At 37.8% G+C, this 23,043-nt stretch overlaps 2 protein-coding genes across 5 annotated transcripts in view; one reads left to right on the top strand and one right to left on the bottom strand.

The window, feature by feature from the left end:
• pltp (phospholipid transfer protein) overlaps positions 1–23,043 on the bottom strand; it is a 188,243-nt gene that overhangs the window by 99,816 nt on the left and 65,384 nt on the right. The gene's annotated exons all lie outside the window — the stretch shown is intronic.
• slc12a5a (solute carrier family 12 member 5a) overlaps positions 1–23,043 on the top strand; it is a 297,781-nt gene that overhangs the window by 263,038 nt on the left and 11,700 nt on the right. For all 3 annotated transcript variants that reach the window (XM_022675607.2, XM_022675608.2, XM_022675609.2), the window contains 17 exons: positions 1,349–1,596; positions 3,085–3,296; positions 4,495–4,662; positions 6,419–6,517; positions 6,825–6,882; positions 7,037–7,211; positions 8,122–8,240; positions 10,599–10,697; positions 12,618–12,737; positions 13,062–13,166; positions 15,620–15,788; positions 16,820–17,015; positions 18,413–18,582; positions 18,688–18,819; positions 19,839–19,946; positions 20,432–20,557; positions 22,295–22,485. In XM_022675607.2, the coding sequence (XP_022531328.1) occupies positions 1,349–1,596; positions 3,085–3,296; positions 4,495–4,662; positions 6,419–6,517; positions 6,825–6,882; positions 7,037–7,211; positions 8,122–8,240; positions 10,599–10,697; positions 12,618–12,737; positions 13,062–13,166; positions 15,620–15,788; positions 16,820–17,015; positions 18,413–18,582; positions 18,688–18,819; positions 19,839–19,946; positions 20,432–20,557; positions 22,295–22,485 (2,495 nt within the window). The remainder of the gene's footprint in view (positions 1–1,348; positions 1,597–3,084; positions 3,297–4,494; positions 4,663–6,418; positions 6,518–6,824; positions 6,883–7,036; positions 7,212–8,121; positions 8,241–10,598; positions 10,698–12,617; positions 12,738–13,061; positions 13,167–15,619; positions 15,789–16,819; positions 17,016–18,412; positions 18,583–18,687; positions 18,820–19,838; positions 19,947–20,431; positions 20,558–22,294; positions 22,486–23,043) is intronic.

The following is a 23,043-nucleotide window of genomic DNA, read 5'->3' as shown; positions in this document are numbered from 1 at the left end:
GTCAAAAAGAGACACAAAGACCTCTATTTAAAAGAGCGGAGAAGTGCTTTGAGATTATACTTGAATTGTAACCCTGGGAGATATGATATGATGAATAGGTCACCATGACAACTAGCCGGCCAGGCGCGTGTGCACGCCTGTGCGTGTGCGCGTGTGTGTTCATTAAATCATAAAAGCATATTCCCCTTTCCCAGTAATTGGTTTCCATCAAAGTTCTCAGGGTTGAAAGTAGAAATGAGTTTAACCAACTCTGCAATATTCAAGACTCACTGTAATAAAACTGTCCCCGCTAAATTTAGAAGGAGGCCGTAAAGTTTGGCCGGCGAAGCTTTCAGATATGTTCAGAGTGTTTTTAGAAAGGTGTCTAATGTGGCTTAATGGTAAGTAATTTGGGCGTTTAATTCCACGCTCGGCTGGTTCAATTAGCAGCAGTGGAACAGAACTGAACAGAATTCCATGCTGGTCATTCATCAGAACAGAGTGCTTTTGGTTCTCGGGAGACTTTTCCCCTCTTTCCCTGACGCTTTCCTCGCTTGCTGTGTTCTGCTTGAGTGTTGCCTTTATTACAGGAATATTTCTAATATGTAGTGTTGTAATGCACTTGTAAGGTCCTGGCCCTGTTTCCTGTCTGTCCTCGTGCCTGTGTTGTCCCACGTGACCCGTGCCCCTGTGTTCTGCCTGTGTTTTTCCACTCACCTGTGTTCTTTTGTAACTCCGCCCCTTCGTCCCAGGTGTTTCATGTTTCCTGTGTGTGTGCACCTCTATTTAAGGTCCGTGTTCCATTTCCCCGGTGTCGATCCTTGTACGTTTACGTCTGTCAGTGTTCCATGTTTTCCCCGGTTTCCTCAGTCTTGTTTTCAGTTTATCCCAGTTGTATTGTGTATCTATTTTTGTTAATAAATCCCCTGTTGTTTGCATTTGCGTCCGCCTCCTCGTCCTCCCTGCACCTCCACCCTGACAGCACTATAACACAGATTTGGTATATTTTGGTATAATTCATTATAATATGCAGCAATGATTTTTCAAATCAAGCTTTTATATAAGTGCATAACACATTATAAAGTCTTATATACAGTCATTAGTGTCAAGACATTATAATAAGGCATAATAAATTTACTTCATGTTTTAATAGCATATGAAAATTCACTTCACTTAAACTTAGTAATGACTGTATATAAGGCTTTATGTGTTAAGCACATATATTAAAGAACCATTTGCATTTTTTTATTTGTAAGAGTGTATATTTAGACAATAAAATAGTATTATATATAAAATATTACTCATCAACCCCTTTCTATTTTCTCTCTCTCTCTCTCTCTCTCTCTCTCTTTCGGTCTCTCTTTCTCAGATCTATATTGTGCCACAAGCCGCCATCTTTAAGATGGAGGGTTTGGAGGGCTCGGAGGCGGAGGCAGCCATGTTGAATAACATGCGTGTGTATGGATCTCTAGTGCTGACCTTTATGGCGATAGTGGTGTTTGTGGGGGTGAGGTATGTCAACAAGCTGGCGCTGGTGTTTCTGGCCTGCGTTATCTCCTCCATCCTGGCCGTCTACGCTGGGGTCATCAAGACCGCCTTTGAGCCCCCCTTGTTCCCGTAAGTGGCCAGAATTCTCAAGAGTGCTGATGTTTATCTTTTAAGCCTCAACTGATTCTTTTTGTCAGGGGAGCGTCTGTAATTTAGGCCATTACTGCTGGAAGATGTGATTTTTGCAACTTTGAAAAGTAAGGAAAGAATCTTAGCAAATGTATTGTACACAGCTATAAAGTGGTTGGTGTTGTTGTTAAAGTGACAGTCTGTCACTTTTGGAGAAATAGAGATTTCTCTGGTGAGCATGCAGGTAGAGTACTTTTAAAATGTACAGTGTGGTGTGGTCTCTTTTCAGAGTGAATTATTCTGGCAGTTTTAGCAAGCACTCTGTCTTGCTCTCTTTTAGCTTGCGAGCTCATTTCAGTTCTAATTCTGTTTAATTTGGGGTTATACTTGTTGATGTCATTGGTTTAGAAATAAATGGCTGTATTTTGAGTTATTTTGAGGTCACAGCAAATTATAACTGTTAAAGGTGCCTCTCAACAAACTAGAATATTGTTGAAACGTTGCTTTATTTCTGTAATTCAGTTGAAAATGTCAAACGTATATATTATATAGATGTATTACATACAGAGTGATCTATTTTAAATCAGTCTCTCAGAAAATTTGAATATTATACGTATAAGACCAATTGATACTTTTGGCAGTGTGGGCAGGAGTCCTGCTGGAAAATGAAATCTGCATCTCCATAAAAGTTGTCAGCAAAGGGAAGAAACATGAAGTGCTGTAAGATTTTGTGGAAAAACAAAACTGCACTGACTTTAGACTTGAGAATAAAACACAGTGGATCTACACCAGCAGATGACATGTCTCTCCAAACCATCACTGATTGGTGGAAACTTCACACTAGACCTCAAGCAGTTTTAACTGTGTGTCTCTCCACTCTTCCTCCAGACTCTGCTCCCTTGATTTACAAATGAAATGTAAAATGTACTGATGGTCAGTGATGATTTGGAAAGACATGTCATCTACTGATCTTTTATGGAGATGCAGATTTCATTTTCCAGCAGGACTTGGCACACTGCCCACACCGCCAAAAGTACCAATTGGTCTTATTTAATATTCTAATTTTCTGAGACACTGATTCTCGGGTTTTTATTGGCTGTTAAGCCATAATCATAAACAGTAAAATAAATAAATGCTTAAAAAGATTACTTGGCTACTTTACGTTGTATCAAAGTGTCTTATCTTCAGTGTTGTCCAAATTGAAATATATAATAAAATACTTACAAAAAATATGGGGGTTCACTCACTTTCGTAAGATTCTATATTCTTCCAACCAAATAACATGTCCCACATATAGTTGATCCTTTAAATCACTTATTAAATGATTCCAGTTCGTTCAGTCCTGGTCCTGTTCTTTCCTTATAATTTTAATGACTCAGTTTGTATATTATAATACATTCCTGATATTATATGTTTCATTCATAAGAGATTTTTAGAAGTTTATAAAGAATTGAACCGAAATTTTTCTCTAAACCCAAATGTGAACAGAGTGTGCACACTGGGAAACCGGACCTTGGTGTGGAAGGGCTTTGACGTGTGTGCCAAAGTGATAGAGAGGGACAATGCCACGGTCACGACCAAACTCTGGAGAATGTTCTGCGACTCTGAGTTCCTCAACGCCACCTGCGACACCTACTTCTCCAACAACAACGTGACGGAGATACAGGGCATCCCTGGGGTCACCAGTGGTATTCTTAAAGGTACATACACACAAATGCACACACAGATAGGGCTGTACAATATATAATTTCAGCATCAATATATCTTAATTTACATGATAATTAATGATTATACACTATTTTGCCAAAAGTATCCTTTGTAAGGTGATGAACTCTGAAGCTACAAGAAGTTTGGAGGTGTGTAGTGATGAACTAATCTGAAGCTACATGAAGTTTGGAGGTGTGTAGTGATGAACTAATCTGAAGCTACATGAAGTTTGGAGGTGTGTAGTGATGAACTCTGAAACTACATGAAGTTTGGAGGTGTGTAGTGATGAACTAATCTGAAGCTACATGAAATTTGGAGGTGTGTAGTGATGATGAACTCTGAAGCTACATGAAGTTTAGAGGTGTGTAGTGATGATGAACTCTGAAGCTACATGAAGTTTAGAGGTGTGTAGTGATGAACTAATCTGAAGCTACATGAAATTTGGAGGTGTGTAGTGATGAACTCTGAAACTACATGAAGTTTGGAGGTGTGTAGTGATGACCTCTGAAGCTACATGAAGTTTGGTGGTGTGTAGTGATGAACTCTGATGCTACATGAAGTTTGGAGGTGTGTAGTGATGCTCCTGAGAGCCTGAGACCCATTCTTTCACTGTAATGTTTGTAGAAGCAGTCCCAGCGTGCCTAGCTGCTGCTTTTATTATTATACACCTGTAATCATAGAAATGATTGGAACACCTGAATTGAATTCAATTTGGCAATATAGTGTATATACCAATATCATTTTTTATTTCATTTTTACTCCAAATGTTGATTAACAGAATGAATATTGACTTCCTGCCATGTGGTATCACGGATGTCTCATAAAATCTTAATATATATTGTAGAACAACAAATAAAATAAAAATAATATTAATATTAACACGAATATCAGTATAGTTGCTTTGCAATTCTTCACAATTCTTCACAAAGCACCACCATTTATTATATACAATTATATCATGTAGTACAGGTACAGTGGAGATGTAGCCTGCAGTATCACCAGGATATTAAAATACATGCAGTACATTTATCTTTCACCTCATAAACTTGTCCCTTCTCTCTCTTCTTCTCTCACACACTTCATCTTCCTCTTCTATCTTCTATTTTTCAAATGTTCTCTTTTTTTATCATTCTCATTTCTTCCTCGTTATGTATCTGTCTCTCTTTCACTGTCTGTCTGTCTGTCATTCAGAGAACCTGTTCAGTACATATCTGGAAAAGGGGATGTTTCTGGAGAAGAAGGGTCTTTCCACCTACCTGGAGCCAGATGAGATTCCCACTAACTCCAACCGCTATGTACTGGCTGACATCAGCACCTTCTTCACCATGCTGGTTGGGATTTATTTCCCTTCTGTCACAGGTCAGTCACGAACAAGGACTCTGCCTTTAAAAAAAACACCAGGGAAGATAATATAAATGAAAATATGTATAATAAAATCAATGAAAATTATATTAAAATCAATATTGACTGATATAATAACTAACTATTCTATTTTATTTGGTCTTTACTAAGCAAACTTATGATCCAAATATGTCTAAATTCAAACATCAAATATCTAAATTCTGTTAATATTTGCATCTCTATTTTAAGCATTTTAAACAGGGCTGGAGTGTGAAGGTTCAATTATCAGGGTAAGAGCACAGTTTTGCTCAAAATATTGCAATGCACACAACATTATGGGTGACATACCAGAGTTCAAAAGAGGACAAATTGTTGGTGCACGTCTTGCTGGAGCATCTGTGACCAAGACAGCAAGTCTTTGTGATGTATCAAGAGCCACGGTATCCAGGGTAATGTCAGCATACCACCAAGAAGAACCAACCACATCCAACAGGATTAACTGTGGATGCTGTAAGAGGAAGCTGTCTGAAAGGGATGTTCGGGTGCTAACCTGGATTGTATCCAAAAAACATAAAACCACGGCTGATCAAATCACGGCAGAATTCAATGTGCAGCTCAACTCTCCTGTTTCCACCAGAACTGTCCGTCACCACAATCAATTATTGTGCTCTAAAACCAGGTGTTTTAGTTTCGTTCTCCAACCCCTGTATTTTAGCTATTAATGTACAAAATGTCTAAAACTAGTGTTTTTACTATTTTCTATTAATTAATCACTGTATATAATTAATGTATTCTTTTTAGAGTTCATGATAAATAGATCAACCGAAAAGCTTAGAAAATAATTCACTTACATTAAAAGCTAAATCTTTATTAACACATGCACTTTATTTTTGATGGGTTCACCTAGTCCATGTACGCAACTATTAGAATGGAAATGGAAAACCTAGATTAGCTTTTTTAGATTAATTTATTCAGTGAGATTTTTTTTATAGCAGATCAGTAAATATTTAATATTGATTTATTTAAAAATCTTAAAAACAGATGTATTAGTAATTATGCTGTTTCTTAAAAAACAATCATATCAGTGTACTTCTCCTTTTAATAGCAAATTAATGGAGAGGATGCACGTTTCAGATGTCATGTTTATATAACTCTGGCTCTCAGAGCATTTAATTAAGGCAAATTAATATTTTTTTTCTACTGACTGACAGCACTTTTAAAAACCTAAAAAATATGAAAAATACTGACTTTTGGACTTTGGACCTGGATATAACACAGTGGATCAACACCAGCAGATGACATGTCTCTCCAAACCATCACTGATCATCAGTAAATTTTACATTTCATTTGTAAATCAAGGGAGCAGAGTCTGGAGGAAGAGTGGAGAGACACACAGTCCAAACTGCTCGAGGTCTAGTGTGAAGTTTCCACCAATCAGTGATGGTTTGGAGAGACATGTCATCTGCTGGTGTTGATCCACTGTGTTTTATTATCAAAGTCAGTGCAGTTTTGTTTTCCCTCAAAATCTTACAGCACTTTATGCTTCCCTCTGCTGCTGACAACTTTTATGGAGATGTGGATTTTATTTTCCAGCAGGACACATCAGTTGGTCTTATATAATATTCAAATTTTCTAAGATACTGATTTTTGGGTTTTCATTGGCTGTAAGCCATAATCATCCACAACAAAAGGAAGAAACCAGTATGCATGGTTTTGCTAAAGATAAATAGTTGTTTGAGAATAATGTGTGTGTGTGTGTGTGTGTGTGTTACAGGTATAATGGCTGGCTCTAACCGCTCTGGTGATCTGCGGGATGCTCAGAAGTCCATTCCCATCGGTACCATTTTGGCCATTACCACTACCTCCTTCATCTGTATCCTTACAAACGCACCCCCCCCCCCCACACACACACACACACCTCTACATATATGTGTGTATTTTTATATATCTATATTAAATTGATTTATTTGAAATATGTATTTTTTATTTAATATTTTTAAACATTATTACTTATCTAATATTTTCAATTCCTTTTAAACTGTAAATGCTCGACTGCATTGTAAATGAGGGTGACCCTCAATGTATTCCCGAGTGAAATTAAAGGGTGATTGAATGATTGATTGATTGATTGATTGATTGATTGATTCCAGATGTTGTATTTCTATAACTCTGGATCTCAGACATGTCCAGCGTGGTGCTGTTTGGCGCCTGCATTGAGGGAACAGTGCTGAGGGATAAGTGCGTCTCGTCTTCTGTTTTTTTTTATTTTTTATAATAACTCTATATTTTTTTCTTTTATAAAAACTCTATAAATTTTTATATAACTATAAAAATGTATTATTATGTTTGGAGTGAGATAATGTGATATAATGTTAATGTGTGCTGTGTGCAGGTTTGGTGAGGCTGTGAGGGGGAATCTTGTGATAGGAACGTTAGCGTGGCCGTCGCCGTGGGTCATCGTGTTCGGCTCCTTCTTCTCCACCTGTGGAGCCGGACTTCAGAGTCTGACGGGTGCTCCACGTCTTCTGCAGGCCATAGCCAGGGACGGAATAGTGCCGTTCCTGAGAGTAAGCCAAAAATTAACACACACACACACACACACAGAAAAACACACAGACTGTTAGATATAAAGGTTTATTATACATAGCTTTTTCATTAAATAATCATATATCAACAGCTTTTCCCATTAAGGAGAAATAAGTAATTACTTTTCTTTTTATTTGGAGAACTTTTTTACATATAAAAACGAATATGTGCTTTATACTTACAGTATATTTCAGTAACTTACAAAAACATACAGAGGGGAAGAAATAGTTTGTTTGATTATTCATTAGAATGGCTGAAATTTTGTCAACTGAATCTGAATTCATAATTTTATAACTCTAATTAAGGTTATTATGAGTTTTTTATAATGCTTTGCTGTGCAATCACTATTTAGGGAAACCTATTCCCATCAAATTCAAGTAAGACATTCTGATTATCATAAATCTGAATGATGCATAATATGTCCAGATAACAGTACACGGCTGTTACATGTTAACAAAACTTCTAAAACTGTAATTTAATTTAAAAATGATGTTTAAATTAAAGGTGATAAAACAATTTGCTCATCTAATATCGAATGTAAAAATATTTATATATATATATATATATATATATATCATAATTTATGTTGTAACAGTACTGTGAGAATTTGATTGGTGTATTGGTGTAGGGTGTAGGGTTCGTTCTGGATTACAAATGCCACTTCTACTCATCCCTAAAGGTATTGGATAGAGCTGTATCACTCTATAGGTCACAATTCCTGTACTTGCTGTGAAGTCTAATGCTTGAGAGCTTTAAACACCCTTCTCTGACATGATTTATGAAGTAGTTTCTATACTGTTTACTGATTTAATATAGTGTATTATTCCAATTATACCACTGGTTTTGCACAGTTCTTCTTCTTAAGCTCTTCTAATAATGTGTGTGTAACAGGTATTCGGTCATGGCAAAGCCAACGGGGAGCCCACCTGGGCTTTACTTCTGACGGCCGTTATCTGTGAGAGTGGAATCCTCATTGCCTCTCTGGACTCAGTGGCACCAATCCTCTCAATGTAAAGGATTTTTATCTGTTTATTATAATTATTCAGTGCAGGGGAGGGTTATTGCATGATTGTGTTGCATCACAATTTAATTAATTAATAGTTCAACATAAAGTGTGTCAGATTAGTATCAAAATAGCCCTGGTCAAACAATTAACACAAATGTACTTATTTTAGCTGTTTATAGGCGGGCCGCCAACCATGAACCATGCTGCTTGATTTAGGGTGTGTCATTGGGCCCTATTGTACACACTGAGCAAGGTGTGTCACTTTTTTACCCTGTCAACAGTCTATTTTCACGCCTTGCACCCACCCCTTTAAATTAGCATCAAAGTTTAGAAATAAATCTATACTGAGGGGTGTGGTGGTCTGGAAGTGAGGTGTGTTCAGTTATATTTTGTGTTTATATTTTGGTGGTGGAAAACAGAGGAGCGCCACTGGCTGAAATAAACCTAGACAACAGTCAATCATCAGAGTCCATTCCTATAGGTGCTTCCAGCGCTCAATACACCCCCACTCATTAAACACATACACACCCAAAAACATATTCACAGTGTGAATGCGCAGGTCAGTATCCTCTGCTGAGATGCACAAAGGCGCTGCACTGTTAACATACGAACGCTAAAATAGGGCCCAGTGTGTCTTTGCTATTGTTGCAATGGTAAAAGTATGCCTTGTGCAGCACAAAACATACAAAAGGCATGAACTAATTCTCCTAATTAATCATGGGTGTGTTTTGAGCGTATTGTGAAATAAACCAATCATAATTTCACTTGCCTTTCCTTTTAGGAGCCAGATGACTTTGGCGAATTGCTATTTTAACAGCGCAGCTACCTAGACGTGTCAAACACTTCTCAGCAGAGGAAACTAGCCTGTTTGTTTACGCTTAGTATGAACACAATTCATTTCGAGACCAGCCCATCGGTTTAGATATATTCACATGCACCATTGCTATTTAAACAGCGCAGGCGTAGGGCATGAAAATAGACTCTTAGTGGGATGTAAGATAGGACCCTAAATCTTAAAAATTATTATTTTTCAGACAGGCAAATACAAACAGATACAATAGTGTAAAACATTTGGGCTCCCCATGGATACCAGCTGCTTGTGTCTATACTCACTGTCCATTTTGCCATCTCTACTGATCATACAGTATAGTAGCACTTTAATGTTCTATAATCACAGACTATGGGTTAGGGTTAGGGTCACCATGTTCTTTAATGGTCAGAAACCCACAGGACCACCACAGAGCACAGAGCTATTATCATTTGGGTAGTGGGTCATCCACACTGATTAGCATGGTGGTGGTGTATGAGGTGTATGTGAGGAGTGTGTGTTGTGCTGGTACAGTGAGTAGATTAGATGCAGCAGTGCTGCTGGAGTTTTTAAACACCCGAGAATAATCACCAACAGCAGAGGATGAGCAACACTGTAAACTGTGCGGCAACAGATTCAGAACTTTTGACTTTTGACCTTACTGTATTTACAAGGTGTTTCAGATGTAGGTAGTAGTGTGTAATAGAGTGGAGCACAGTGAGTGATTAAACACAGTGTTTAACCCTTGTGTGGTGTTCATATTTTTGTTACTCGTTTACTTTGTTACTTGTACTTTTACATTAAAATGCATTACACATGCTTGCTTCACCTAAATTGCAAGCAATATAAACAGCTTACATGGTTAATATTTGCCCTTTACCTTTCTTATGTTACATTTCTTTTAAATAATGCTACTTTTTTTTAGTTTTGTTAATAAAATGTAAAAGAAAATGAATTAAACTCAAGATATGAGTAGAAAATTTGTTTAGTTTCAAATTTACAAATGAAGCAATGTTTATTAGCCCTTGGCCAAACATACTGTATGTAATATAAATGTGTGTGTGTGGGGGGGGGGGGGGGGGGGTGTACAGTGTGTTTATCAAAAATGTGTTTTGATAGCCAATGCCAATGAGTTTGAGTTAGAAAAACATTTTTTTTTGTATCATTTGATGAAAAATGATAGACCCGAACACCACACAAGGGTTAAAAACTCCAGCAGCACTGCTGTATCTGATCCACTCATATAATGTAGCGGCTACTAATGTTAAAGTACAGTGTCCACCATTAGATATAAAAAGTCTATTTTTTATAGGACGTAAGCAAGGAGGAAATCCTTGATGTGAAAAAATAGATCGAGTACATTTATTGCTTAACTTGTTTACAGGGAATCAGAAATAGATGTAGTAATACAGAGCATTGCAGCAGGGGGTCTGTTCTGAGGTGACTCACTGCAGAGTCCAATAGTAAATGCTTTGTAGTGAATCAGTGAACGAGTGAATCAGTGAACGAGTGAACCGATTCTGAACACGGCCACTGTTCTCTCTCTTCCTGCAGGTTCTTCTTGATGTGCTACATGTTTGTGAACCTGGCATGTGCCTTACAGACTCTACTGAGGACCCCCAACTGGAGACCCCGCTTCAAGTTCTACCACTGGTGAGCATAGGACATGTACAGTACCGGTCAAAAGTTTGGACACACTTTCTCATTAAATGTTTTAAACAATTAAGGGACACATATGGAATTATGTAGTAAATAGTAACAAAAAAGTGTTATTCCTCCACATTAATCCCCTGATCTAAACCTGATGAACTGAGATGGTGATTTGAGGTGATTTAATTGGGATGAGCTGGAGCTTCACAGCGTGAAGGAAAAGCAGCAACTATTGTTCAGCACCTCCAGGAACTCCTTCCTTCAAGACGCTGAGAAAACTATTCCAGGTGACTCTCCCTCATGAAGATACTGAGATTAAAATCTCACCAAGAGTGCGCAGATCTGTCCTCAAAGATAAATGTACTACTTAGAAGAATCTAAAGTATAAAACATATTCTGGTTTATTTAACACTTTTTTGTTTATAGAATAATTCTGCATGTGTTCCAGTATAGCTTTAATATAGTCTTCAATTTTAAATTTACAATGTAAAAAAAATAGAAAAAAGAAAGAAAACAAATTGAATGAGAAGGGGAGTGTCCAAACATTTGACTGGTACTGTACACACACACACTTTTTAACCCTCCTGTTATGTTACAGGTCAAAGTGACCCGTCTTGAAGTTTGAAGATAGTTTGAAAATAGTTCAAAGTATTTTTTCATTATGAAACTTCTTCTGCTTGCCTAAATCAGTGTAATCAACATATAATATAAAATTGATTAATCTCAAATATTTGCTACCACCCGCTGCAAAAACTAAACTAAAACAAAATGGCAAACTTATATTTCAATGTTATGTAAAACTACTGTTTTATAAGTTGGTCTTTCAAAAGTAATAAAGTAGGGACCCATTAAAAAAAAGTTTGAACATGTATTTTGTTCTGAAAAACGAGTGAGTTATTCTAATTGAACCATTACCTGTTATAGGTAAGGAACACGACTGCACTAAATATTTATTATTTATTATATTGAAAATAATTAGCAATGGAGTTAGTAGTGAAATATTCACACTGCTGGTTAGGATTGTTTTCAGATATCTTTTGGATAATTAAACATTCGACAGGCAGTGTTGGGAATGTTACTTTGAAAAAAGTAATTAGTTATAGTTACTAGTTACTTCTCCAAAAAAGTAACTAACTAAAAGAGTTACTAACTGAGTTACTCCACTATAAGAGTAACTAGTTACCAGTAAAAGTGACTATTGTGTTACTTTTGTGTTACTTGCCCCTGTAACCCCCACCCCCTACTTTCCCCCACCTTCTCAGAGCATGTTTCATAAGCCAGATGAATAGAGTGCACGACAGCAAAGACAACAATAATTGCTTAGGCAGTTATCTCATCCTCCCCTCCCTTGTGACTCACACACACAATGCACACACACTTGCGCCTTTGTCTGTATGCGCAAAGTAAAAAAAAAAAAAGTTAATTGACCTGTTAAAGTAACATGCAGTAAAGGCGTGTTGGAAATGGTAACGGCGTTATAGTGACAGTCAGAGTAATTAGATAGATTACTCGTTACTGAAAAAAGTAACAGTGTTAGTAATGCCTTTTTTTTCAACGCCGTTATTTCCATCACTGGCGACGGGTCAATATGACCCGGGAACTCCACTGCTGGTTCTGACAAATGAACATAAAGGAGGGTTAAGATCTCACAAATTAAAGATTGGAGGATGATTATTAATGTATTCTTTCAGCAAAATGTGCAGCTATGCAGAACTATCAGTATTTGACCTTCTACCAGTCTGACACTGATGCTAATGAACCATGACATCATTGCAGAAATAAACGAGTGAGACTACAGTCCAAACTAGCAAACTAGTGTCATTAACACATTCAGTCTGTCAGAGAAATGCTAAATCTCTCTCTCTCTCTCTCTCTTTTTTTCTTCTTCTTCTTCTTCTTCTTCTTCTTCTTCTTCTTCCGCAGGGCTTTGTCGTTCCTAGGCATGAGCCTGTGTCTCTCGCTCATGTTCATCTGCTCCTGGTACTACGCCATCGTTGCCATGGCGATCGCCAGCTGTATCTACAAGTATATCGAGTTTCGGGGGTGAGTGAAACGTGCCCCTGACGGCGGAGGACGGGTCGGGCAGATTGTTTTTTTTGCCGTTTGCCGTGTCAGGCTTTTCTGCTCAGGTGTAATCCTCCTCGGCAGCCGGCGAGAGGCAGAATCTGATCCCGGATTTGATTTATTTCATGTCTTCTCTTTAAAGCTTGTTGAGAGCCGTGAGCTGCGCGCTCACCTAAGACGCAGGATCAGATAGTGGGGAATTTCTTGGGGGGAATTTAGAGAGGGGATTACAGCAGAAAGCTGGCCGTTTGCGTGTGTGTCTGTGTGTGAGGGCTAATTTGGGCCGGGTTCGGTTGTTTACAGGGCGGAGAAGGAGTGGGGTGACGGGATCCGGGGGCTGTCTTTGAGCGCGGCACGTTTTGCCCTCATGAGGCTGGAGGAGGGGCCGCCTCACACCAAGAACTGGAGGTGAGGGTCATTCTCATACAAGTACAACATTCAGAAGTATGAAATAGGTCATCATGCAAATCATTTGTTATTTTGTGTGCAGTAACACAAAAATACACGCATTACTAAAAGAATAGTTGCTCTCAGAAGGATGGGTTGAATAGCAATTCTATTTAAAAAGGAAGATTTAGGTTACTGTTAGAGCCATTTCTTTGTTTTGGTTAAAGTTGTATTTTGTAGATGTGGATTTAATACTTAATACTTTCTATTTCTAGCATGTGAATATTTGTAGATTTTGTAATTGCTTTAATGTGATGCCATAAACTGATTGGCTACAAAAAACACTAAAAAATAAAAGCATAATGATGCATAGAAGTCTCCATAAGCTTCAAGCCAGGAGCATCACAGTCTTTCGACTTTAGTGTGAGTGCATCGTGCTGCTCACTAGCCTTGAACCTCTTATTTTTGATAGAATAGAATAGAATAGAATAGAATGCCTTTATTGTCATTATACACATGTAAAATGAGATCTAAAGCCACTCCCTTTTTTCCAGAGTTCAGTAAAGTGATGGCTTTTGGGAAAAAACTGTTTTTAAATCTGTTTGTCCTTAAATCTGTCGCTTGTGAAGGAACTTTGAGGTTCAAAGCTAGTGAGCAGCATGATGCACTCACAGTAACCATGATCAGTAAATGATAAAAAGTTAGACATCTTGGAGTTGTAGACACCTAATGGTCTCCTGTGACCATCCATCCCACGCGATTAAAATGGCAGCAGCATGTTGACAAGCACTGTCCTGTTGAAATACACAAGAGTGCACAAGAGTGTACAATCAGAAAAGGTAGGGCCACAGTTTTCAGGAAACCTTGGGGTTTCAAACGCCTGTGATGAAGACTAAAGGTTATCAGGCATCAACCCCATTACATAAGAAAGTATAGCTTTTTTTTGTTTTTTATTCATGAGACAAAGTGCCTAATCAAAGTGCAAAGTGAAATCCAGTTAAATGCAGTCTACAAGGGCGTAGAAGCGGATTTGACATTGGGAGGGGCATGGTTGCTAATATGAATCAAAGCCCACCCTATAGTGATTTAAAACAACATTTGTGGAATTATTTTTAATCACAAATTAACTTTTTTGTGCTCCTTTTTATTATTAGTTAAATCCAAGTTAAGGTCACTTTACAACCTAAGCATGTTACTCCACATTACATTTACTGCTGACTGTTATCCAAAAGTCGTTTTTCATATGAAAGGCGCTTTCAAAATAAAAGTTTATTTTAAAACAATTTCTGCTTTTTTTTCTGCATTCACCTATTTCTCATATTGTGTGGGACACGTCCAGTTCCTAAGCTAATGGTAGTCTAATTATGTCCAATTTTTCCTTTTTAGAATACTCTAAAAAGCATCACTGTCAGCTAAAAGAAATCAAATAGTTCAGTATATTTCACTAGTCTGGCAATTATTCTTTACATTTTTCTCAAAGCTTAATCATAAATGGATCTATAGAAATGCTCCAAAATGACTTGGGATAAAATGATTCACATTATCCTCCTCTGAAAGATTGCTGTATGCAGTCAGATTGTTAGTTAGACAGTTTTATACTATACTATAGAGCACATGCTCACAAAGTTACTGCATTTAAAAAAGTTGGACAGGAAAACAACAGACTGGATTAAAGGCTCTTAAGGGCATCACAGATGTAGGACCCATATGAGTATGTTTAATTAATATGTCATGAAGACAAGCATCACTTTATGCATTAATGCTTCCTGTTTTTAGCCAACAGCTGAGGCCTCTATCTGAGCCCAACTTCTTAAATAAGACATGGAGAATCAGACAGAAGGGCAGATGAAGCCCTCTCTGCTTCTGTTCTCACAAATTCATCAGGAGTGTCTGACAAAAGTCCAACAAGCACTTATTCCGTCAGCATTATAGTCTAGACAGGAGTGAAAGGGCCCCAGCGTGAAGGCAGGAAAAAAGTAAAAACAAGAGCAGAATTTGATGTGCTTTGGTTATGATAGAGTAACTAATCAGAAAGAACAATGACGCGGACACAGCACAAGGCAAGGCAAGGCAAGTTTATTGATATAGCTCCTTTCATACACAATGGTCATTCAAAGTGCTTTACAAATTAGAAAATACACAGAGAAGTCAAATTACAATAAAGTATAAAAGTAAAGTAAAAAAAGTCATTTTTAAGTAAAAAAGAGTCTTTTTAGTGAATGTGTAATGGAGGTAGTGCAGTTATACATAGCAAAACAACAAAGAACACCATTTGTTGTGCATATTGAGAAGATGAGCAGTTATATATTACATAAGCAGTGCAAATTTGAAATATTATAATAGGGCACAAACACACAGCTGTAAAATACTCCTATTCTGTCTAAAACACTTCTATTTGGAGCACAGGTAAAAGGACCATTCTTTCATTCTTTGTCTCTTTTTCTCTTTATGCAAATGACTCTCTCTTTCTTCAGGCCCCAGATTTTGGTGCTGGTCAATGTGGACGCAGAGCAGAATGTTGAGCAGCCTCGTCTGCTCTCTCTGACCAATCAGCTGAAGGCAGGGAAAGGTCTGACCATAGTGGGAACAGCACTGGCTGGAACCTTCCTGGAAAATCACCCTCAAGCCCAACAAGCAGAACAGGTAGAGACCCTTCCCAACACATACAAGCACAAACTACCATATTTTCAGACTATAAGGTGCACTTAAAATCATTTAATTTTCCCAAAAATCGACAGTGCGCCTTATGTATGAATTCTGCCAATCAGATAGTAAGGAGCAGTAAAGCCACTCCATTAAAGTACAGAGTTATTATGATGAGTTTTCAGTGAAGTTTCTCCAGCACTAAGGCTGGGTGCAGCAGCATTAGCATTAGCATTAGCCGCTAACCACAGCGCTAGCTCTTTCACTGCTCAGAGGCGAGTATATCAGACTGTAGTCTGCATGTTTACCATATTAAAACAAGCTACTTTGGACGAACTGTTAGCTGATACCGCCCTCTGTCACCGGAACACTCAGGATTTTTCAATCTAGCTCTATTGTGTGGCATTTTTGTGTCCTGTAAGCACTGCAGTTAGCGGCTAATGCTAATGCTGCTGCACCCAGCCTTAGTGCTGTAGAAACTTCACTGAAAACTCACCCTTAGACAATATACTAAAAAAATCTAAGCTTACTGTAAATAAACTAATGCGCTTTATTCACCCAAATAAACAGTTTTCAGCAGAGAAATCTGTGTAGATTAACATCCAGTGCTTGTTTGAGTTTGAAATATATATTTTTTTAAGAATTACAGTTTTCTTTATTTAGGCGTTTCCCCATTAGAAGGGAAACAATGCGCTTTATAATCCGGTGCCCCTTATAGTCCGAAAAATATGATAATCATAAATGTTCTCAGTTTCTGAAACTAAGACAATATACTCTTATACTTTTACTTTTATACTTTAAGCTGTTTTAAAATCAGTACTTTTACACTTTTAGCAAAAAGCTTGAGCTGACACTTCAACTTTAAATACAAAAGTATTTTAAACTATAGTATATACTGTATACTTCTACCTACAGAGTAATGAATGGAAATACGTTTGATACCTTTAGTTGTGTTAAAAGAAAAAGAACTTTACATCATGCTCCATATAAGACCACCTCTGACTTCTTCCTCTTCTGCTGCTTTCTCTCAGTCCTTGAAGAAGATAATGGAGACAGAGAAGGTGAAGGGATTCTGCCAGGTGGTGGTCTCCTCCAACATCCGTGATGCCACCTCTCACCTGGTCCAGGCCAGCGGGCTGGGCGGCCTGCAGCACAACACTGTGCTGGTCAGCTGGCCCCGCAACTGGAAGCAGGCTGAGGACCACCAGCTCTGGAGGAACTTCATTGGTGAGTCACTGAATCAGGTTATATATAACCACATTTACCTACACTGAAAAAAATGATGAGTTAAATGTACTTAAAAAAAAAGTTTTACAACTTTCTGCATTTGCTTTTTTTTCAAGTAAATTTAATTTCAGATTAATTTAAGGAACTTCAAAACCTTAAGGTTTCAAGACTTGTTACATAGAGTTAATAAGTGAACTGAACTTCAGTCAATCCTTTCTTTTTGTAAACAAAAGAATAATATACAATATTACTCAAATAATTTATGATAAATATTTTTAGGTAAAACACACATTCAAATATTTACATAATCTCAAAAATTGATTTTGTAAAGACCAAGTCTCACCGTCTACACACATGGATGGCATGTAATACATAGAAATACATAATACATAAAAAGAATGTATTACATGCCATCCATGTGTTGAGACAGTGTAATATGTGTGTTTTAACTAAAAATATTTACATTTCAGGAATTATAATATATTATGTTTCATAAATTATTTGAGTAATATTGTAGAAATTAAGTAATTGTAATTGGGTAATATTGTATGCAGAAATGAAGTAAAGTTTACTAAAAGAAAGGATTGATTCAGTAAAAATAAATGGAGTAAAGTTTACTAAAAGAAAGGATTGATTCAGTAAAAATAAATGAAGTAAAGTTTACTAAAAGAAAGGATTAATTCAGCAAAAATAAATGAAGTAAAGTTTACTAAAAGAAAGGATTAATTCAGCAAAAATAAATGAAGTAAAGTTTACTAAAAGAAAGGATTGATTCAGTAAAAATAAATTAAGTAATGTTTACTAAAAGAAAGGATTGATTCAGTATAAATAAATTAAGTAAAGTTTACTAAAAGAAATGATTGATTCAGTATAAATAAATTAAGTAAAGTTTACTAAAAGAAAGGATTGATTCAGCAAAAATAAATTAAGTAAAGTTTACTAAAAGAAAGGATTGACTGAAGTTCAGTTCACTTATTTACTCTATGTAACATTTAAGGTCTTGAAACCGAGTTAAAGTTACTTACGTTTATGTGAAATTAAATTTACTTTAAAAAAGCGAATGCAGAAAGTTGCGAAACTTTTTTAAAGTAAATTTTACTCACCTTTTTTAGTGTCAGTGGAGGTGGAGTTATAAGGCCAGGCCATATTTCCATTTGGCAACTTTATTAAACCAGTAAAAGAGACTATAATAACCACCAATTAGATGGTGGCCCACTGGTAGAGACTCTTATTCACCTTTAACCCCAGCACCAAGAAGCTGAATAACACAGGTTCTAATCTAATCTGGCTGTTGTCCCAATGGTGGAGAGTTATTTTCCTTTCTGGAAGATGAATAAGGGTCTTTTCTGCAGTGTTAGTGTTTGGACTACAGCTACAGTAGATGCTCTATCTTACAGAACTGGTGAGAGAGACCACTGCCGCAAGCAAGGCCCTGCTCGTGCCCAAGAACATCGCTGCCTTCCCATCTAATGGCGAGCGCTTTACTGAGGGTCATATCGATGTGTGGTGGATTGTCCATGATGGAGGCATGCTCATGCTCCTGCCATTCCTCCTGCGCCAAAACAAGGTGAGAGACAATACTACAGCACTACAGTTATATCATTAATGATCTTCTGTATAACCAATCAGCAGCTCCTACAGGTTTATAACAGTGGTTGTGTGTGGTCTGAAGGTGTGGAGGAAGTGCAAGATGCGCATCTTCACTGTGGCCCAGATGGACGATAACTCTATTCAGATGAAGAAGGACCTGACCACCTTCCTTTACCATCTACGTATAGATGCCCAGGTGGAGGTGGTGGAGATGGTGAGACTCTTAATTCTACATTTTTTTTTTTGCACAGTGATGAAAACCATTGCTTTGTCGTCTCTTCTCTTCTCATCTCATGTCATCCCATCTTATCTCTTCTCATCTCTTTACATCTGTTCTCTTCTTTTCCCTTCCTTCTTCTCTTTTCTTATTTCTTCTAATTATTTTCTCTTCTCTTCTCTTTTCATCTGCTATTTTCTCTTCTCTTCTCATCTAATCCCATCTCTTCTTTTCTCTTCTAATCTTATCGTTTCCCTTCTCCTCTTTTCTTCTCATCTGTTCTCTTCTCATATCATATCATCCCATTTCTTTTCTTTACATCTGTTCTCTTCTCTTTCTTTATCTTCTCTTCACATCTCTTCTCCTCTCCTCTCTTTTCATATCTTCTCTTTTTATCTAATCTTATCTCTTCTCTTCCCTTTTCTTCACCTCTCTTCTCTTCCACCTTTTTTACTTTTTCTTCTCATCTGATCTCATCCTTTCGTTTCTCTCCTTTTCTCACCTCTTCTCTTCCTCTCTTCTCTTCCCATCTTTTCTGTTCTCTTGTTTCTCTTCTCATTTCTACTCTTCCCTCCCCTTTCTTTCTCTTCTCATCTCTTCTCTTCTTCTCTATTCCCCTCTCTTCTGTTCTCCTCTCTTTTCTTCTCCTCCCTTCTCTTCTAATCTCATTATATCTCATCTCATCCCTTCTCCTCTCATCTCATCTTGCCTCATCTCTTCTCTTCTCTTTTCTTCACCTCTCTTCTCTTCCACATTTTTACTTTTTCTTCTCATCTAATCTCATCATTTCTCTTCTCTCCTTTTCTCACCTCTTCTCTTGTCTTTTCCTCTCTTCTGTTCTCCTCTCTTCTCTTCTCATCTTATCTCTTCTTTTCTCATTCCTTTTCTTTTCTTCTTTTTTCATCCCTTATTTTTTACTCTTTTTATATTAATCTTCTCATCTCTTCTCTTTTCTCCTCTTCTCTTCCCTTATCCTCTCTTCTCTTCTCTTATTTTATCTTCTCTTCTCTTTACAGCAAGACAGTGATATCTCAGCCTACACCTATGAGAAGACTCTAGTGATGGAGCAGCGCTCTCAGATCCTCAAACAGATCAACCTCACTAAGACCGAGCGCGAGCGTGAGGCAAGCTTACACACACACACACACACACACATTTCCAACAGCTGCAGCCATCCACCCGAGTTAAATGAATTGACTTTCCCACATTTTATTTTCCTCTGGAGTAGTGCACCAGTGGTAGAATCATCACTGCCTACAGCAAGACTTAAATGAAGCAAAACAACAACAACATAATTTAGCTACTGTAGTGTGTAGGATTTGCAAATCAGCAGGAGTCCGCTCCTCTACTCCTCTACTCCAGCCTGCAGCCCACGGCTGATCTTTCCTGTAAGGAGTTTGCAGTGCTCTGTCTGAAGATGTCCCTGCTCTAACATATCTTATCTGATGCTGTGTTTGATATGCAGGACGATTAGATAAACACTGCACTGAGTGTGTTGGAGCAGAGAGTCAGGTGGGAAGGGGAGCTGATGGACTGGGACTGTGTGGGAAGTGTGGGAATATTTCTCATAAATCTTGTAAAACTGAAAAGCTAAACCTTCCTCTTTCAGATCCAGAGCATTACTGATAGTTCCCGTGGCTCGATTCGTCGGAAGAACCCAGCAGCAGTCAACACCCAGCTGAGTGTAACTGAAGAACCAGCGGCCAGCAGCAAAGAGGAGAAACCAGAGGAGGAGGTAAATCATTTTAAGGCTTTTTTAAGGCTTGTTTAAGTTCTGCTTGCAGTGGCTAGAAAGTGCACCTGCCTAGTACATCCACACATTAAATCATATGAATATAGAAAATAATGGAATATATAATGGATAACAGAATTTCATGTATTTACATTAGAGGTGTCAATCAATGAAACAATATTCTGTGTTTAACTGTGATTAATCACACTTGTTGTTTAAGATGCAAGTTTTTATAGTGGATATTTAGATGTTAATAAAAGAATGAATGTAATATAATAATATTTATGTAGTGGTATTATGTATTATATTCATGTTAGTGGTGTCAATTAAAATACTAGTACTTTATTGTATATATCTCTGCTTGGTTGTAAAGATTTTTGAATTAGATCTTAATTTGCTGATTATAAAAGTTCATTTTCATACCTGTAGTTGGTTCTATGGTCCGGATCAGTTGATGAGCTTGTTTATTTGGATATTTTCTCCCTCTGTTTGGTTTGGTTTTACACAAGCATAAACCTAAACTCACCAAAATATGCACCAATAAATCACGCAAGCAGATCCTCTTCTCTGATTGGTCAGAGCTGTCTGGCACGGTAGCAGGAAAGTAAATATAGTGAGAAGATTCTGTGTTACAGCGTGTTTAACTGTGCAGAGTGACGCTGCTTTAACACAGAGTGCTCAACACGGAGTGTCTTGGCTGTGAGCAGTGAACGCTGCACATACTGCGCTCAGTGTGTTAACAGCATGGAGCTGCAGAGACAGCGTTTGTTCATAGCAGTATATAATCTGGCTAATATATCAGATTAAACTGCGCCTAATCGGTGGGTTTTGCTAAATTTAAAATAATTATATTTGATCGAGACCAGATCATGCTCTCAGCACAAGCGAATCGCTCCAGAAAAAAAATCCACGCGTTGGGCGGGGGTGGGGCAGATTTCGGCGGAAGTTGGAGTCAAACTTGGTGGCGTAAACAATTGCGTAAAAAAATATTAACGTGTTACTGTAATCACGTGCGTTAACGCTTTATCGTTGACAGCTCTGGTTTACATATAAAATTTGAATTTGCCACATGTGCCCCACCAACTCGTGTCTCTGATGGGCGTGTATCGGCGTGGTTGGTTAGCATGCTAGCAAGCTACCCATCTAGCCACCCTTAACTTTCTTCTGCACTTAATTTCTCTACAAATTGTCCCTATATTTGTGCAAAAATGCATCATATGAAAAGCAGAAACAGCGATTACAATCCTTTCATTGTTTAGAACCTTTTATAGAGATGCGGATTTCATTTTCCAGCAGGACTTGGCACACTGCCCACACTGCCAAAAAGTACCAATTGGTCTTTTAAATAAAATTCAAATTTTCTGAGACACTGATTTTTGGGTTTGGGTCATTGGCTGTAAGCCATAATCATCAACAATAAAAGAAATAAATGCTTAAAATCACATTATTCACATTTTGAGTTTCACATTTTGAACTGAATTACTGAAATAAAGTCACTTTCTTAATGATATTCTATTTTTTTTTTTTGAGATGCACTAGTATATTGCTCTTTCTCGCTCGTATCTCTCGCTTCGCTCTTCTTCTCGTCTTCAGTCCTGGCAGATCTTTCTGTCTTCTTCCTCAGACATAACAGCTCTCTCTCTCTTCCTCCTCCTCCTGCTCCTCTGCCCTCACGCTGTCCATGTACATGTTGTGCCCTGCCCTGCCTCTCAGTGTGCCACTGTCTCCCCACCCCCACAGGAACAGCTCATCCACGACAAGAGCACCAATCCTCCCACCCCCGCCACCCCCCAGTCCCCGGCCGCCGAGGCCGAGACCCCCAGCACTGTCGTCCAGATGACCTGGACCGAGGCCAAGTGTGACGGAGAGCAGGCCAAGCCTCTTGGAGCCACCACACCTGAGGCCATCAAGGATCTCTTCAACATGAAGCCGTGAGTGCACCAATAAAATCACAGATCAGTGTCCGACCAGCAGGTGCATCTACTGTATACTCACTGCTCAGAAAATGGCCTCAGCTTTTGAGAAATGTCTGTCTCAGAGCTACAACTCCATCTGCTGGACATACAGTTGCTCTGTTTTAAAGATCATATTTGCATGCAGGTAAAAAAAAATAGCATCAGTTTTTTTTTTTTTTTCACTACAATATAATACAATTCAATACATGCAATAAATTACCGTCAGTAATTCATTTATTATTTCAAGTACAATTTAATACATGCAATAATTTGGCTCCTAGCCGATCAACCCTAAAGCTACAGTCTAATACAGTACCAATGTATTTTTGAATATTGAATATTGAATATATGAATATTGAAGTGATCCAGACTATGAAGCAACACGTAAGAAATCATGTAGTAACTTAAAAGTGTTAAACAAACCAAAATACTCTGTGAATAAGCATTTAGGTGCTCTTATCTGGGGCAGTTCTGATGAGTGCCAGTTTTATCATCAAATTTTTAATGGTCTTTGCTACTGCACTTGAGGATACT

The sequence above is a fragment of the Astyanax mexicanus genome, chromosome 5 (assembly GCF_023375975.1).
Source record: "Astyanax mexicanus isolate ESR-SI-001 chromosome 5, AstMex3_surface, whole genome shotgun sequence".
Taxonomy (NCBI): Eukaryota; Metazoa; Chordata; class Actinopteri; order Characiformes; family Acestrorhamphidae; genus Astyanax; species Astyanax mexicanus.
Note: the sequence above shows the minus strand (reverse complement) of the source record. Positions and strands in the feature narration are given on the sequence as shown.